General features: G+C 50.8%; 2 protein-coding genes across 3 annotated transcripts in view; one reads left to right on the top strand and one right to left on the bottom strand.

The window, feature by feature from the left end:
- parp1 (poly (ADP-ribose) polymerase 1) overlaps positions 1 to 16,968 on the top strand; it is a 60,640-nt gene that overhangs the window by 12,310 nt on the left and 31,362 nt on the right. For both annotated transcript variants that reach the window (XM_072550762.1, XM_072550761.1), the window contains exons 5-7: positions 10,920 to 11,013; positions 12,165 to 12,281; positions 16,402 to 16,578. In XM_072550762.1, the coding sequence (XP_072406863.1) occupies positions 10,920 to 11,013; positions 12,165 to 12,281; positions 16,402 to 16,578 (388 nt within the window). The remainder of the gene's footprint in view (positions 1 to 10,919; positions 11,014 to 12,164; positions 12,282 to 16,401; positions 16,579 to 16,968) is intronic.
- Positions 3,992 to 4,939, bottom strand: adorb1a (adenosine receptor B1a). The gene has a single exon (XM_072548566.1). It carries the CDS (start codon positions 4,937 to 4,939, stop codon positions 3,992 to 3,994), a length of 948 nt encoding a protein of 315 aa, XP_072404667.1.

Here is a 16,968-nt window from a genome sequence, read left to right on the forward strand (position 1 = left end):
TTCACCTTTCCTCAGCCCTGCCTTTCTCAGTTCTGTTGTTCCAGAGTGTTCTCTAATTTCGGTTTTTAATGAGTTTTGTGCAACAAGAAAGCACAGAGTGGGTAATGTTCAAAGAGTAGAAATTGGTTTGGCTTTGTTCTGTTGTAAAGGAATTCCCCCATCTGTGTTTTGAGTGAAGGCTGATGAAGTTCCACCTGGGTATATTTGAAAGATTCTTCCCAGTGCTTTTGCAGAATAGTTTCCAAGTCATTTTTGGAACCTGCCCTGTTCGACACAAATATTCCACGTAACTGGGGTATCAAATGAGGGCTTCAATGAGAGGAAAGGGAGGAGGAACATTTCCAACTGACCAGGGTACGTGAGTAACTGAAGAGAGTCATAGAGTTTACAATGTGGAAGTAGACCCTTCGGTCCAACCTGTCCAACCAGTGTTCCCAAACCAAATAGTCCCACTTGCCTGCCTTTGGTCCATATCCCTCTAAAACCTTTCCTCTTTATGAACCTGTTCAAATGTCTTTTCAAGTGTTGTAACTGTATTTACCTGGGTTTACCACTTGCTCTGGCAGTTCATTCCACATGCAAACCACCCTGTGTGTGTGAAAAGGTTGCCCCTCAGGTCTCTTCTCACCTTAAAAATGTGCCCCCTAGTTTTGAACCCCCCCCCCTACTTTAGGGAAAAGATCTTGACTATGCCCCTCATAAACCTCGATATGGTCACCCCTCAACCCCCTACGCTCCAGTGAAAGAAATCCCAGCCTGTCCTTGTAACTCAAGTCCCGGCAACATTCTGGGAAATATTTTCTGAACCCTCTCCAATTTAATAATATATTTCCTATAGCAAGGTGACCAGGGTGTTCTATTCCTGTCCAAAATTTTCAAGTCATTCATAACTTTGTTTCAAAAGGAACTTTTATTTGTTTCATTTATTTATTTGGAGATGTAGGATTTGCTAATTGGGCCAACATCTATTGCCCAAATCTAGTTTCCTTTGAGAAGGGGGTGAGCTGCTTTTTTTTGAACTGCTCCAATCCATTGTCGTGTACATATATCCACAATTACTTACAAAGGAAAGTTCCAGAATAATGACACTGTGGCAGGGAGGAGATGAAAACCTTTGGGAAAACCGGGAGAGTGTTAGAGGAGGAGAATGAGGATTCGAGAACAGGAGCAGGAATCTCTCGCTGCAATTGCACAGGGCCTGGGTGAGACCATCCCCTGAGGATAGCGTGCAGTTTGGGTCTCGTTATCTGAGGAAGGATGATCTGGCTACAGAGGGACGGCAACAAAGCTTCACCAGTTGGATTCCTGGGATGACAGGACTGAGCTATGCAGAGAGATTAAATCAGTTAGGATTATATTCAGTGCAGGTTAGGGCTTTTTCCCAGGTAGAGGAATCCAGAAGTAGAGGGCGTATGAATAGGAAGGCCAAGTGGGACCGGGTCAGATTGGGATGTCTGGTCGGTGCGGACGAGTTAGACTGAAGGGTCTCTGTCCATGCTGAATGACTCTGTATCTCTAGGAGCAACAACTACAGGTTTATTTATAGAGCACTTTAACATTAGTCATTTGCAATTACTCGCTAACGAGTGTGGCTGTCCCACTGGGAAACTCCACGTCACTGGTCATAGTTCTGTGGGTCCTTGTGTGACTGATCAGCCCAGTCCTAGAGCTGTATCACTGACCACACCTTTGGCAGGTGTTTCCGGGAGGTGGAAGTGGGCCTTAGCCTTAAGATCGCTGACATCCCTTTCTCCAGTTCCTTTTCCACACTTCCTCTTGCCCCAGGGTGTTCTCGAAGAGTTGTGTCCATTCATAGAGGAGCTTCCTCCAAATGGTCTCTTCTGAGCGAGGGTCTGCTATGCATTGACATTTGTGTTGCGTTTCTTGAGGGAAGTCTTCAAAAGGCTTCCTTTGTCCCTCGTCTTGTTGAGTGCCTTCCTTGAGTTGGGTGAAGAAGATTGCTTTTGGCAGTTGGAATTCAGGTATCCTGAGCACGTGGTTTGCGGCGAGGTTGGTTTTGGGTGTTTGCGGCCTCTGTGTTGATGCTTTTGGCTAATGTTAATACACCTGTCCTCCCAACTGATGTGGGCAATCTGCCTCAAACAGCGTTGATGGTAATTCTCTGAAATCTTGAGGTGATGCTGAAACATATTGTCAGTTCGGAGCCACATAGAAGGACTGCCTTATACACAAAGATCATGGTAGCACAGATATTATGGTCGTAGAAAGCTCTCTTCCTTGAGCATCCGAAAGCAGTACTCACAGAGTGGATGTGATGTTGCATCTTTGCCTCAATGAGAGGTAGCCTCCCAGTTAAGGGAAATCTTCCACGTTTGGAAGGATTTCCCTGTTGACCTTAATGCAGGGATAGCTGGAACTTGATCTGGGTTGGATTGGTAAAGATTTTGACTGTTCTTGACATTGAGGCTGAGAACCAGTTCTTCCGTATGCTTCCCCAGAGGTGTTCATTGAGGTTTGAAGATTCTCTTCTGACGGAATGGGGGTGACATTGTGATCCACACACTGAAGTTCCACAGGCCAGGTGGTTTCTTCTGGGATTTCAGCCCGTTGAGGTTGAAATGTTTTCCAGCCATCTGGTCAGCACTTTCACATTGTGTATTATTACACAGGATTAACCCCTGAGGCACGGGAGATGTTGGAATTGGTGACCAAAGCCGTGGGTTTTAAGAAGCGCTTTGAAGGGAAATGAGAATGTAGGAAATAAGACCAGGAGAGGCTGGAGGAGGGAGGGAACTCCCAAGTTTGGCGGTGAAGCAGCTGAAGACATGGCCAGCCAAAGTTGGAGAGATTGGAGTTGGTCTGGGGGGGCAGGGTCACACTTGAGGGGCTAAAACGTGGATATCCCAGAGAGATTACAGAGGAGAATGGACTCCTGTGCTCAGTGCCAGTGTCAGGCCGGTCTGAATGGTTACAGTTGCAGAAGGGTTTACTTTGGATGGCTCTGAGGCTCCAGTCAGTGTATGTAGAGTCCTCTCAGATTGGGGATTGTCTGTCCCTTCCCACTTTCAGCCTGTGACAGACTGGCAGGGTCACACTGGTCATCGACTAGAAGGAAAGGGGATTATTTGCTGGCTCTAAACCGTCAATACCACTCAGCCTGTGAAATGTGAATAATTGGTCACAAATCATTCTATATTAGATGTCCAAGATCTGCGAGCTCAGATTGATTATAATTGGAAAAACCCTGTACTATCCTGTGAATCCATTCCAACTTTAACATACAATTCTGGGAGTTCCCCTCCCTGGTGAGTGGGATATGAAAGGTTGGCTCAACACTCTGATGTTTCACTGTTTATCTGCACTGTCCAAGGAGGGCCAGGCCAGGACAGGGTCACTGTCTGTGCAGCTCAGTTACTGAAGGCCTCAATCGTTTGGTCTGAACATTGTAGTGACCGGTCTGCATCAGGCTCGGGGTCAGGCTGAAGGTTAGAGAGCGGGTAAAGGTCAGCGTGCCTCAGACTGAGGGTTAGAGAGAAGGGGGTAAAGGTCAGCCTGTCTCAGACTGAGGGTTAGAGAGGAGGTGGTAAATGTCAGTGTGCCTCAGACTGAGGGTTAGAGAGAGGGTAAAGGTCAGCGTGCCTCAGACTGAGGGTTAGAGAGCGGGTAAAGGTCAGCGTGCCTCAGACTGAGGGTTAGAGAGAAGGGGGTAAAGGTCAGCCTGTCTCAGACTGAGGGTTAGAGAGGAGGTGGTAAATGTCAGTGTGCCTCAGACTGAGGGTTAGAGAGAGGGTAAAGGTCAGCGTGCCTCAGACTGAGGGTTAGAGAGAGGGTAAACGTCAGCGTGCCTCAGACTGAGGGTTAGAGAGAAGGGGGTAAAGGTCAGCCTGTCTCAGACTGAGGGTTAGAGAGAGGCTAAAGGTCTGCGTGCATCAGACTGAGGGTGTGGGGCACAGCCAGCTACTTGTGGCACGGTAACTTCTTCTGAGGGAGCGGGATGCTGGGGTTTCCTGGTGGGGCTGGTACGCAGGTGTTAACCTTGCCTTGTGTCGGGCTTGACCTGTGCGGGGCGACACAGGAACATGAGCTTGAAGGCCCTTCTGAAGGCCTTCATTTTGAAGGCATAGAGTACAGGGTTGACCGCAGAGTTGGCGTGGGAAAGGATGATGGCGGTAAGCAGCAGTGGGAGGGGCAGAGGGCACTGCGGGCACATCAAGAGGACACAGTTCATCAGGTGGAGGGGCAGCCAGCAGATGGCAAAGAGGACCAGCACCAGGAAGAGCGAGCTGGCTGTCTTCATCTCCCTCCAGGATCCCGCTGCCCGCTCCCCTCGGGATGCCAGCCGCCTCACCTGAGTCAGCACGCGGGCATAGATGAGGAACATGGCGGCCAGAGGCCCCAGGACGCAGCCAAAGAAATTGAAGTAGACCATGTACGCCATGTCCATCACGGTGGTGAAGTGACAGTAGCCGTCTGGTGGTGGGGGCTGGTGCCAACCCATCAAGGGTACCAGGCCTAGCAAGAGGGATAGGAGCCAGGTGATGGTGATGGCTGCGCCTGCATTTCTGGGCGTGACGATGGCGTGGTAACGCAGCGGGAGGAAGATGGCCAAGTAGCGGTCGAGGGCTACGGCCAGCAGGCTGAAGATGGAGCTCTGGGTGAGCACCACCAGGACGGACAGGGTCAGCACACACAAGCGGAAGTTGTGCCTGGGCATGCCCAGGTCAGTCAGCACGGCACAGGGAATGGCCAGCGCTCCCACCCCGATGTCAGCTGCAGCGAGCGAGACCAGGAAGCAGTTGGTGATGGTGCGCAGGCGGTGATCCAGCAGGACAGCAGCACACACCAGAACATTCCCACAGACCGACATCACCGCGATCACCAGCTCGGCCAACGTGTAAGGGAGGTTAAGGTTCACGGCGCGGGGACTGGCCGGCGTGACGTTTGTCTGCTCCACGCCTGTACTCCCCAAAGACACCATTTCGTGTGCCTTATCAATAGGTGTTTTTAGGTGACAGGACCTGCTTCTCTCCTACACCCTTGTTTGTAGGCCAGGTTCACCCTAGTGAGTTAGTCCCATGCTCACCTCCAGAGCAAGCTGGTTCCACCTCCTTTGTCTTCCCCCTTGTTCGTTGACCTCCAAGAGAGCTGGTCCCACTTCCTTTGTCTTCCCCTTTGCTTACAGAGTTGTCTTCACCTTAAATCTGATTCAGAGAGAATGGGCCAGTTATTGACCGGTTTTTATTTAATTCCTTGTTGCAATGTGGGTATCGCTAGCAAGGCCCAACATTTGCTGCCCGTCCTTCATTGTCCTTAAACTGGGTGGCCTACTAGATGATTTTAGAGGGCAGTTTAGAGTTATCCACATTGCTGTGGGTCTGGAGTCACATGTAGGCCAGACCAGGTAAGGATGGCAGATTTCATTCCCTTAAGAGGATAAGTGAACCTGATGGATTTTTACAACAATTGACAGGAGATCACAGGCTAGCCTTTTAATTCCAGAATTTCTGTTGAATTCAAATTTCACCGTCGGCCATGGTGGGATTTGAGCCCATGTAGCCAGAACATTGGGGGCCTGAGGTTCTGAATTACTAATGCAGTAACATGGCTGCTCCAGCACCACCTTCCTGTAATGGTCCAGTTTTCAAGGGAGTACAGGAACAGAGAGAGCTGGTGAGTCAACACTTGAATCTTTGAAGGTAAATTTAATTTTTGTCATAAGAAGAAAGCATCTTTGCCTTCACAAATAGAGACACAGTGTGAAAGCGAGGAATTAGCTTTTACATGTGCACTGGGGGATAAAAAAATGGACACCTTACTAAAGGAGAATACAGAAAATCATTTGGCAAAGGGTAATAGTGTGGATTGGGAAAGGAAAAATTGTAATACAGCGACCTGAATAATCTCTGAGAAGGTAGCAGATGGTGGGAATGCAGTAGATGTAATTGATTTGAATTTTGAGAAGGTCTTTGACGTGATCTCCCATAATAGACTCATGAATTAGGTTAGAGAATGTGGAGTTGAGAGGGGTGTGACAGAATGCATTACTCGCTGGCTTCAAGACCAAAAGTCATTCGGGGAGGCAGAAGGTGGGGCGAGGTGTTCCACCAGGATCCTTGCGGGGACCACCACCCATTTGCATTCACAATTTAGACTTTGAAACCAAAAATACGAAGTTGGGCGAGGATTCCAACACATTGAGAGTGTCAGTGGTGTAGAGGAACAGAAGGGTGTAACCACAAGGGTCACAGCATGGGTTAACAAGGGCGTGAAAGGAGGACATGCAGGCACTAGGCTTGGTTTCCAGACACCTTGAACCGAAAAGAAGGGAAGGTTTGCTAACCTGTGTCGAACATTGGTCTGACCTTAAGAGTACGGTGTTCGGCATTGGCCATCATACGAAAAACGTAGCAAAGAAAGTTTACAAGAATGGGAGGTGAAAAGTCTAGTTACAGATATCGGGAAAGGATTGACAGACTCTTGGATGTCGGACTGAGCAGCTGCCTGCCTGTGAATGGTCCCGGGGGTGTTATTTTGAAACTGGGTATTGTGCTGCGATCTCAGATTTGCTGATTAAAGTCTCTGGGAGAAAGTGAGGGCTGCAGATGCTGGAGGTCAGAATTGAACAGTGTGGGGCTGGAAAAGTACAGCCGCTCAGGCAGACTCCGAGGAGCAGGAGAATCGATGTTTTAGGCATCAGCCTTTCATCAGGAATCCTAATGAAGACCTTACGCTCAAAACGTCGATTCTCCTGCTCCTCAGATGCTGCCTGGCCGGCTGTGCTTTTCCAGCACCACACTGTTTGACACTAATTAAAGTTGCAGTCTGTTTCATGGAATCCTAGAATCCCCATAGTGCGGGAAGAGGCCATTCAACTCATTGAGTCTGCACTGACCTTCCAACCAGCATCCCCCATCCTGTCCCTGTAACTCCGCATTTTCTATGGCTAATCCACCTGACCTGCACATCCTTGGACTGTGGGAGGAAACCAGAGCACCCGGAGGAAACCCACCCAGACACGGGGTGAATGTGCAAACTCCACACAGTCAGACAGGCAGTCACCTGACGCTGGAATCAAACCCAGGGAGGCCTGGTATGGTGAGGCAGCAGTGCTAACTTCTGAGCCGCTGTTCCCTGTTGAGTGTGTAACTCGCGGTGGGAACTCTCTGATTCAATCCCTGAGTCCTTCACAATCTTGTTCCAGGAGCTGAGCGTCCATAAGCTGGTCCAGACCATCACTGGGATACCCCTTGCAATGTAACTAACCCCTCCTCCTCTTCCCTCTCCCCCCGCCCCCCCCCCCCCTAATAAAGGCAACTCCACTCCTGCCCCCAGCTCTGAGACTGTTTCCCTGCAGTCTGACTCCACATTCAGACTCTGACCATCACCATGCTTTGTAGGATGTAAACTCTCAGTGGATGGCAGGTAGCGGAATTAACCACAAACCCATTTCTACCACTGCACACACACTCCCCCACCGTTTGATAACTGAGGTGGGACCTTCTGCCCTCTTACCTGGTTGACCTTTATCCAGCGGCCTCCTCTAAACAGCTGATCCCATCCATTGATGTTTCTGGAATCTTGCTGTGCCCCAGTTGGCTCGGTTTGTGTGTCATCGTGGTGACTGCCAGGTTTCCCAGGTTACTAAAGGGGTTGGGAGGGAGATAAAGGTTACTCCATTTCACTAAGAACGCTGTCGAAGTGTTTAACCGCTGCGGAAAATACTGGCTAAAGGCTGTGTCTCTGTACCGACACAGCGAGGGAGATAGTTAACGATTCAGATCACTTGAGCCTTCGTCAAAACTGGGAGATATTCAAATCTGATTTATTATGACCAACTGCAGAGCAAGGAAGAAAGGTAAGACAGATTTTAATCATCTCCCAGTTCTGATGGGGACTCTCAGATTTGAGACGTTAACTCTGATTCTCTCTCCATTAATGCTGCTGATTTTCTCCAGCATTCTCAGTTTTTCTGTTACATTTCAAGCTTGCTCGCTGTCTCTCTCTCTTTCTTGCGTTCTCTCTCTTTCTCACTGTCTCTCTCTCTCTCTCTCTCTCTCTCTCTCTCTCTCTCTCTCTGGCTCTCGCTCACTCTCTCTGGCTCTCTCTTTCTCGTCCCTCCAGCTTCCATCCTCTCTCCATTCCTATTCCTATTTCTATTTCCATTGCCCTATACCTGCAAAGCCAAGCTGCTGAACTGAGTGTTCCCCTCTGGGATCCTGTTCTCCACCTCTCCCTCCGAGAATCATACAGTACACAAAAGTTTGCTTGACCTCCCAAAAACTACACTGATTCAGCACTAATCCCACTTGCCTGCATTTGGCCCGTAGTCTGCAATGTTATGACACTCAATGCTCACCCAAGTACTTTTTAAAGATTAAACCTCTTGCCTATCACCTTAAAATTATGCCCATTGTTATCAATCGTTCAGCTAAGGGGAACAGCTGCTTTCTGTACACCCATACACACCTCAGTCAGGTCCCCCTCAACCTTCCTCACTCTAATAAAAACAACTTGAGCTTATCCAGCCTCTCTTCGTCATCTCCATCCCAGGCGACATCCCGGTGAATCTCCTCCAAGTTTCCTGTTTGCCTTCCTAATGACCCCTATTAACCTATCCTGCCACCTTCAGGGGTCTGTGGACAAGCAGCCCCAAGATTCCAAACGAAAGCAGACATTTCTGGAGAATCTCGGCAGGTCTGGCAGCTTCTGAGGAGAGAAGGCAGAGTTAATGTTTCAGATCCAGTGATCCTCGTTCAGAACAGATCTCTCTGCTCCTCTGAGTCTTCTAATACCCTGCCATTCATTGAATCCCTCTTTCCGCTAGAGTGTTGTGAGTTACATTTTAGCCAGTGTTAGAAAATGCTGCTGACTCTGAGAGTGGGTAAGAGCGAACCACATTGGCTGTGGGTCTGGAGTCACATATAGACCAGTCCTGGTGAGAATGGCAGATTTACTTCTGGATAGGAAATTAGTGACCTGTTACTCCAATCTGAAACTAGCTTGTAACCTCCCTAAACTGGGCGGCACAGTGGCTCAGTGGTTAGCACTGCTGCCTCACAGCGCCAGGAACCCGGGTTCGATTCCAGCCCCAGTCTGTGTGGAGTTTGCACATTCTCCCCGTGTCTGTGTGGGTTTCCTCCGGGTGCTCTGATTTCCTCCCACAGTTCAAAGATGTGCAGGTTAGGTGAATTGACCATGCTAAATTGCCCACAGTGTTGAGGGATGGATAGGGTAGGTGTATTCGTCGGGTAAATGTAGAGCGATAGGGTAGGGGAATGGGTCTGGGCAGGATACTTTTCGGAGAGTCAGTGTGGACTTGTTGGGCCAAAGGGCCTGTTTCCACGCCATAGGGATTTTATGCTGATCCAATCTATTCTATTCTTTTCTATTCTGCATTGATTGTGTACCTGGGCCATCCGTGTGTCACACGAAGCACTTGATGTGTCTGTCTTGAGGAGCTGTAACATGTTGTGAGGAGCACTCGAGCCTGTGTCTTGCTGCTCTCGTTAAGAAGATACTTATAAGGCCCAGGTGACTGGAGGCGGGCTGGAGCTGACAGGACACTGAGGGAAAACATGTTGCTTGTTCCTCTGTACTCCGGGGGGGGGAGCTGGGGAAAGGAGCTGATCGTTAGTGCTGGTGTGTTGTCAGGTTTCATTTCCACGCCACCAGTGGCCTCTCAACCAGGACCCTTGTTCCTATCCCAGAGGGAGGCAAGGGATTGACTGACAAGCCACCTCCCATGAATAGGAGCATCTAAAACAAAAAATTGCAAATGTCAGTGGCGTAGACTTAGTGGAGAGAGAGAGAAAGAGATTGGAGGTGCAGATTTTAATGCTGGACCCTTTGTAACATATTGTGAAACATTTGGGTGCTATACTTGGGGAATTGGTTAATGTGACCCCCCCCTCCAGTTGCCCTGTCCACAGAGATGTGCCCCTGATTTGATATAAATACCTCTCTGTGAGCTCAGAGTGTTTGGGGAGGAGGTGATGAGCCAAGATGAAGAGGAAAGAGTCCCACTATGTCTCCACTCACTGACTCAGTGCAGCAGAGTACTGCCCTGTCAGGCAGGGATTAACAGAGCTACACGACAATGTGTTGGTTTGTCCGTGGGATATGGGTGTTGCTGGCTGATTGACTGCCTTTGAACGCAGTGGCTCGCTTGGCCATTTCAGAGGGCAGAGGGTTGACCACATTGGCTGTGGGTCTGGAGTCACGTGTAGGCCAGACCAGGTAAGGCTGGCAGATTTCCCTCCCTTGAAGGAGGTGAGTGAATCAGGTGGGTTTTGACGACAGCGGTTATATGGTCTAACGTCTAGTCTAATAATCTGCCGGGCTGGGACTTGAACCCATGTCCCCAGAACATGACCGCAGGGTTCTGGAAAACTCGCCCAGTGATGTTACCACGATGCCAGTGCCTGCCTTTGCTTTGGCTGGCAGGGTGTGTATAAGTCTCTTATTCTAGGCTCACCTGGGACTGTGACACTGTGTCTCAGCCAATCAAGTGTTCCGTCAGTGATGTAATGGCATAATGAGAGACCATGTTGGTCTCCATTACCAACCCAGTCTGCAGCCAGCCCTTTTGTCCACTCTGTCCCTGGAGCCTTGCAGATTGTCTGGTCACCTGAAGGCAATTTCCTTTCTAGATTATACTACCATTGTTGAGATTAGTAAAAAGTTCTTCTTCCCATTTCCCGTCTCCTCTCTAAGTCTTTGTCCAAAACCTTAAATCTGTGTCCCCTCATCCACGGGCGATTATTTCATGGGGAGAGCTTTACTTTGTGTGCCTTCTCTGACCCTGTCACGATCTGGACCAGCTTAAACAGACCAACCCTTCCTCACAATCTGCTTTGTTCCCGGTGAGAACATCCCTAGTCGGATTCACCTTTTGATTTTGCTGGAATCCACCCCCCTCTACTCGCCCCAGTTTAATAGTTGTTGCGTTTTGCTTTCAGGAAAAGAAAGGGAGACACAGTCGATGGGGAAGCGACAGCAAAGAAGAAAAATAAGAAGGAAGAGAGTGCTTCAAAACTGGAAAAGGAGCTGAAGGTGGGGACGGGGGATTGTGGGGGTCGTGGGAGAGGACGGGGGGTCGTGGGAGAGGACGGGGGGTCGTGGGAGAGGACGGGGGATCAAGGGGGCCGTGGGAGAGGACGGGGGGTCGTGGGGGTCGTGGGAGAGGACGGGGGGTCGTGGGAGAGGACGGGGGGTCGTGGGAGAGGACGGGGGATTGTGGGGGTCGTGGGAGAGGACGGGGGATTGTGGGGGAGAGGGGGTCGTGGGAGAGGACGGGGGATTGTGGGGGTCATGGGAGAGGACAGGGGATTGTGGGGGTCGTGGGAGAGGACGGGGGATTGTGGGGGTCGTGGGAGAGGACGGGGGATTGTGGGGGTCGTGGGAGAGGACGGGGGATTGAGGGGGAGAGGGGGTCGTGGGAGAGGACGGGGGATTGTGGGGGTCGTGGGAGAGGACGGGGGATTGTGGGGGTCGTGGGAGAGGACGGGGGATTGTGGGGGTCGTGGGAGAGGACGGGGGATTGTGGGGGTCGTGGGAGAGGACGGGGGATTGTGGGGGTCGTGGGAGAGGACGGGGGATTGTGGGGGTCGTGGGAGAGGACGGGGGATTGTGGGGGTCGTGGGAGAGGACGGGGGATTGTGGGGGTCGTGGGAGAGGACGGGGGATTGTGGGGGTCGTGGGAGAGGACGGGGGATTGAGGGGGTCGTGGGAGAGGACGGGGGATTGAGGGGGATTGAGGGGGTCGTGGGAGAGGACGGGGGATTGTGACGGTTGTGGGAGAGGATGGGGGATTGTGGGGCAGAGGGGGTTGTGAGGGAGTACAGGGGTTTGGGGAGGGAGTGGGGGTGGGTGTAGTTCGGAATAGCCCTCTTTGGGGGTAAATCTGATTCCAGGGTCTGGCCATTCGGCCCCCAGCCTGGGATCACACCCACAAACAGGGAGAACTTCACCCCTGTCCCCTCAGCTGCTCTGCTTCCTCCAGGAACCTTCTCTCACTCTCTCATTCCCTCTCTCTCGCTGACACACTCTCTGCAAGAACTCTTCTTTTTCTGTCTCTCTTTCTGTTTCTCTTTCTCCTTGCAAGATCTCTCTCTCTCTCTCTCTCTCTCATTCTCTCACAATGTTTTCCCTCCCTCTCTGTCAGCAGGATCACTCTTACACATGCTCTCTCTGTCTCTCTGCAGGAACAGAGCCAGTTGATCTGGAATATTAAGGATGAATTGAAGAAGTGCTGTTCTACCAACGATCTCCGAGAGCTTTTAATTGCCAACAAGCAAGAAGTGGCTTCAGGAGAGGCAGCTGTAAGTGACATTAGTCCTTCCTCTGTCAGACGCAAAGTTGTCAGCCAGTGGGTGATGGGAATCTCTACCCTGTCCACAGCCCAGTCAGTGAGTCTGAGACTGAGGTTCATCAAGTTTGCCCCTCACATTGTCAGCTGGAATCGGTTCTTCAGTCATAGGGATTTAACATCACATAAAGAGGCCCTTCAGCCCATCAGGTACATCCTGGCCATCAAGCATCCATCCATTCTGATCTCACTTTCCGTGTGTCCTTATCTATTGTGATGTTTCAAGTTCTCAGGGAAATACTACTTATATGTTCTTGAGGGTTCCCACCATTTTGGTGCTCCCTGTTTATTGATACCTCTACTATGGGGAAATCCTTCCCAAAGAACTCCACCAGATTTCCCCCTCAGCCTTCCCTGCTCAAAGGAAAACAAGTCCAGCCCTCACCAGTCTCTCTCCGTAGGTGAATCCCTCCATCCCAAGCAACATCCTGGTGAAACTCCTCTACACTGTCTCCAGTGAAACCACGTCCTTACGACAGTGCATTGAGCAGAACTGCACACAGTACTCCATTGGTGGCCTAGCTTAATGCTATGTACAGCTCCAACATAACCTCCATGCTCTTGTATTTAATATCTTGACTAATAAAGGCAGGTACCCCATGTGCCCTCCTAACCACCTTCTCCACCCTGTCCTGCTCTATTCAGGGATCTGTGGACATTCTCATCAAGATCCCTTTGATCCTCTGTACGTTCCCGGGTCCTATCATTCACGTGGACTCCTTTGCTTTGTTAGTTTTCCCACCTCTCCCTCTTCAGGGTTAAATTCCATTTGTCACTGTTCAGCCCATCTATACCATCCTATAATCTCAGGTTTCCCTCCACATCACCAATTGTCCTGTCCTCTGTGAACTTACTGATTGGATAGAGCTCTTAAAGATAGTGGAGTCAAGGGTTATGGAGATAAGGCTGGAACAGGATACTGATTGGGAATGATCAGCCATGATCATATTGAATGGCGGTGCAGGCTCGAAGGGCTGAATGGCCTACTCCTGCATCTATTGTCTATTGTCTATTGACCATTCCTCCTATATTCATGTCTTGATCATTAACGGACACAACTAGGAGGGAGCTCTGAACCCTGTACAACACCGGATTGGGCATAGGCTTCTGCTCTCACTCACACAGACACTCACTCACACAGACACTCACTCACTCACACAGACACTCACTCACTCACTCACACACACACTCACTCACTCACTCACTCACACAGACACTCACTCACACAGACACTCACTCACTCACACAGACACTCACTCACACAGACACTCACTCACTCACACAGACACACACTCACTCACTCACACAGACACTCACTCACACAGACACTCACACTCACTCACACAGACACTCACTCACACAGACACACACTCACTCACTCACAGACACTCACTCAGACAGACACTCACACTCACTCACACAGACACTCACTCACACAGACACACACACACTCACTCACACAGACACTCACTCAGACACTTACTCACTCACACAGACACTCACTCACTCATAGAAACTCACAGACACACACACAGACACGCACATACACTGACAGGCACACAGATGCACATAGACACTCACACAGACACTCACTCACTCACACAGACACTCACTCACTCACACAGACACTCACTCACACACACTCACTCACTCAGACACTCACTCACTCAGACACTCACTCACTCAGACACTCACTCACTCACACAGACACTCACTCACACAGACACTCACTCACTCACACACTCACTCACTCAGACACTCACTCACTCACACAGACACTCACACAGACACTCACTCACTCATAGAAACTCACAGACACACACACAGACACGCACATACACTGACAGGCACACAGATGCACATAGACACTCACACAGACACTCACTCACTCACTCAGACACTCACTCACTCAGACACTCACTCACTCAGACACTCACTCACTCAGACACTCACTCACTCACACAGACACTCACTCACACAGACACTCACTCACACAGACACTCACTCACACAGACACTCACTCACACAGACACTCACTCACTCACACACTCACTCACTCAGACACTCACTCACTCACACAGACACTCACACAGACACTCACTCACTCATAGAAACTCACAGACACACACACAGACACGCACATACACTGACAGGCACACAGATGCACATAGACACACACACAGACACTCACACACATACACTCGCGCACACGCACATACGGAGACACACACACACACACACACACACCCTTTGACCAACAGCCTCCTCTCCCTGCTGATAAGCCAATTTTGCCAAATTGCCCTGGATCCAAACCGCTCCTAATTTTTATTTGGATCAGTCTGCCATGTGAGACCTTACCAAAAGCCTTACTGAAGTCCATGTAGATGATATCAACTGCACTGCCCTTATCTACACACACAATCACTACCTTGAAAAATTCAATGGGTTTTATTAAATTATGACCTCCCCTTACCAAGTGGAGATGAATTCTCCCTCTGTGTTTCCCCACCACAGTTATCAGACTCACTGGCCTGTAATCTCTTTGTGCTTTATCTTGAATACCACAATAGCTGCCCTCCAGTCCTTGGGCACCTTTCCTGTGGCCAGAGAGGGTTTGAATATTCACGCTGGAAGGCTCCTCCCTTGGCTTCCACAGAAGCCTGGGATTCGTGCCATCTGACCCTGGTGATGTATGAGTTTTCAAGAATGTTCAAACCGCTAATACCCCTCTCTGTTCAAGCGTATGAAAGTAAATCTTAATGACATTAGTTTTCATTTTGAACGTCCTTGACAGGGTTGGTTTGGAAAGCAATGTGTGTCAATCTGGAAGGAGGGCCTGGTATATTTAAAATGTTACCCAATCGGCCAAATGCCCCATTGGCCTCTTCACCTCCAATCCTGCCCAACCATTTTGATTGGCTGACCCGCAGCTGCCTCCCCGGCCGTGATTGGCTCGCCCGCAGCTGCCTCCCCGGCCGTGATTGGCTCGCCCGCAGCTGCCTCCCCGGCCGTGATTGGCTCGCCCGCAGCTGCCCCCCCGGCCGTGATTGGCTCGCCCGCAGCTGCCCCCCCTGCCGTGATTGGCTCGCCCGCAGCTGCCCCCCCTGCCGTGATTGGCTCGCCCGCCGCTGCCTCCCCTGCCGTGATTGGCTCGCCCGCAGCTGCCTCCCCGGCCGTGATTGGCTCGCCCGCCGCTGCCTCCCCTGCCGTGATTGGCTCGCCCGCAGCTGCCCCCCCTGCCGTGATTGGCTCGCCCGCCGCTGCCCCCCCTGCCGTGATTGGCTCGCCCGCCGCTGCCCCCCCTGCCGTGATTGGCTCACCCGCCGCTGCCCCCCCCTGCCGTGATTGGCTCGCCCGCAGCTGCCCCCCCTGCCGTGATTGGCTCACCTGCAGCTGCCCCCCCTGCCGTGATTGGCTCGCCCGCAGCTGCCTCCCCTGCCATGATTGGCTCACCTGCAGCTGCCCTCCCTGCCGTGATTGGTTCAGCTGCCCACTGCTCCCACTCCTGGACACAACCTTCCACAAATGACAGGTGTACATCTCTGCTGTGGTTATAATTCTGTGGTCAGTCAGTGTGTTTGAATGGTGTTTCCCTCTACCTCATTGATTCCCCAGGGTGTAGATAGAGGTAATTTGGCCCAATGAGTCCACACTAACTCTATGAAAAGCATCCCACCCAGAACACCCCTTACCCCTGTAACCCAGCATATCCTATGGCTAACCCATTTAACCTGCACATCCTTGGACTGTAGTGGGAAACTGGGGCACCCATGGAAAACCCATGTGGACATAGACCTTGGCATTGTGGGGCTGCAGTGCTAACCACTGTGCTACCACTGTATGTCCTGGTGAGCATAGATATCCCAATTCTTGGTGTCTAGTGGCACCAAGGTAAAGGACAGCGCAATGGAGTGTTGGTAGCAGTGCCCTGGAGTGTTGTGATGGCATTGAGGCACAGAGATGGCAGACACCCCTTGGTGTAGTGCCCTTCCAGTGGGTGCTGGTGGTGAGATTGGAGCCTCTCAGCTTCCTGTGTGGCAGCATGCCCTTCACGTGTATTTGTTCCGGTGTAGATCTTGGACCAGGTGTCGGATGGGATGGCATTCGGAGCACTGCTGCCCTGTGAGGAATGCAAAGGGCAGTTATTGTTGAAAGGAGATGCCTACTGCTGCACTGGTAACATCACTGCCTGGACCAAGTGTAGTGCCAGCACCCAGACGCCCGCTCGCAAGGACTGGCTCACTCCGAAGGTACGTGACGGGCCTCCTCTGCTGGTTGCAGTCTGCTTGTTCTGTCTGGTAAAACTTGGGGAGTCCAAGTCCCACTCTGGATTGTAGGCCTGGTAGTCCAGCGCTGCACTCGGTAAGTGCTACTGTGTCAGAGGAGCTCGCCCGTTGCTCACTGCATTTCCCATGCCCCTGTTTTGGAGTAGAGCAGGGGAGTTAGCCCTCAACCAGCATCACAAAAGCAGATCATCTACTTAACTGTGTCTCATTGCTCCTTGTGGGATCTTGCTTTTCTAAACTTGCTACATTTAGCGACAAACTTGCATTTCTGTAGTGTTTTATGTGCCCTTAAGTTGTACAGAAGTGTTTTACAGAGAAAGAACTCCTTCCAAGTTAGAGTGCATTGTCTGAGGA

This window comes from Chiloscyllium punctatum, chromosome 3 (genome assembly GCF_047496795.1).
Source record: "Chiloscyllium punctatum isolate Juve2018m chromosome 3, sChiPun1.3, whole genome shotgun sequence".
NCBI lineage: Eukaryota > Metazoa > Chordata > Chondrichthyes > Orectolobiformes > Hemiscylliidae > Chiloscyllium > Chiloscyllium punctatum.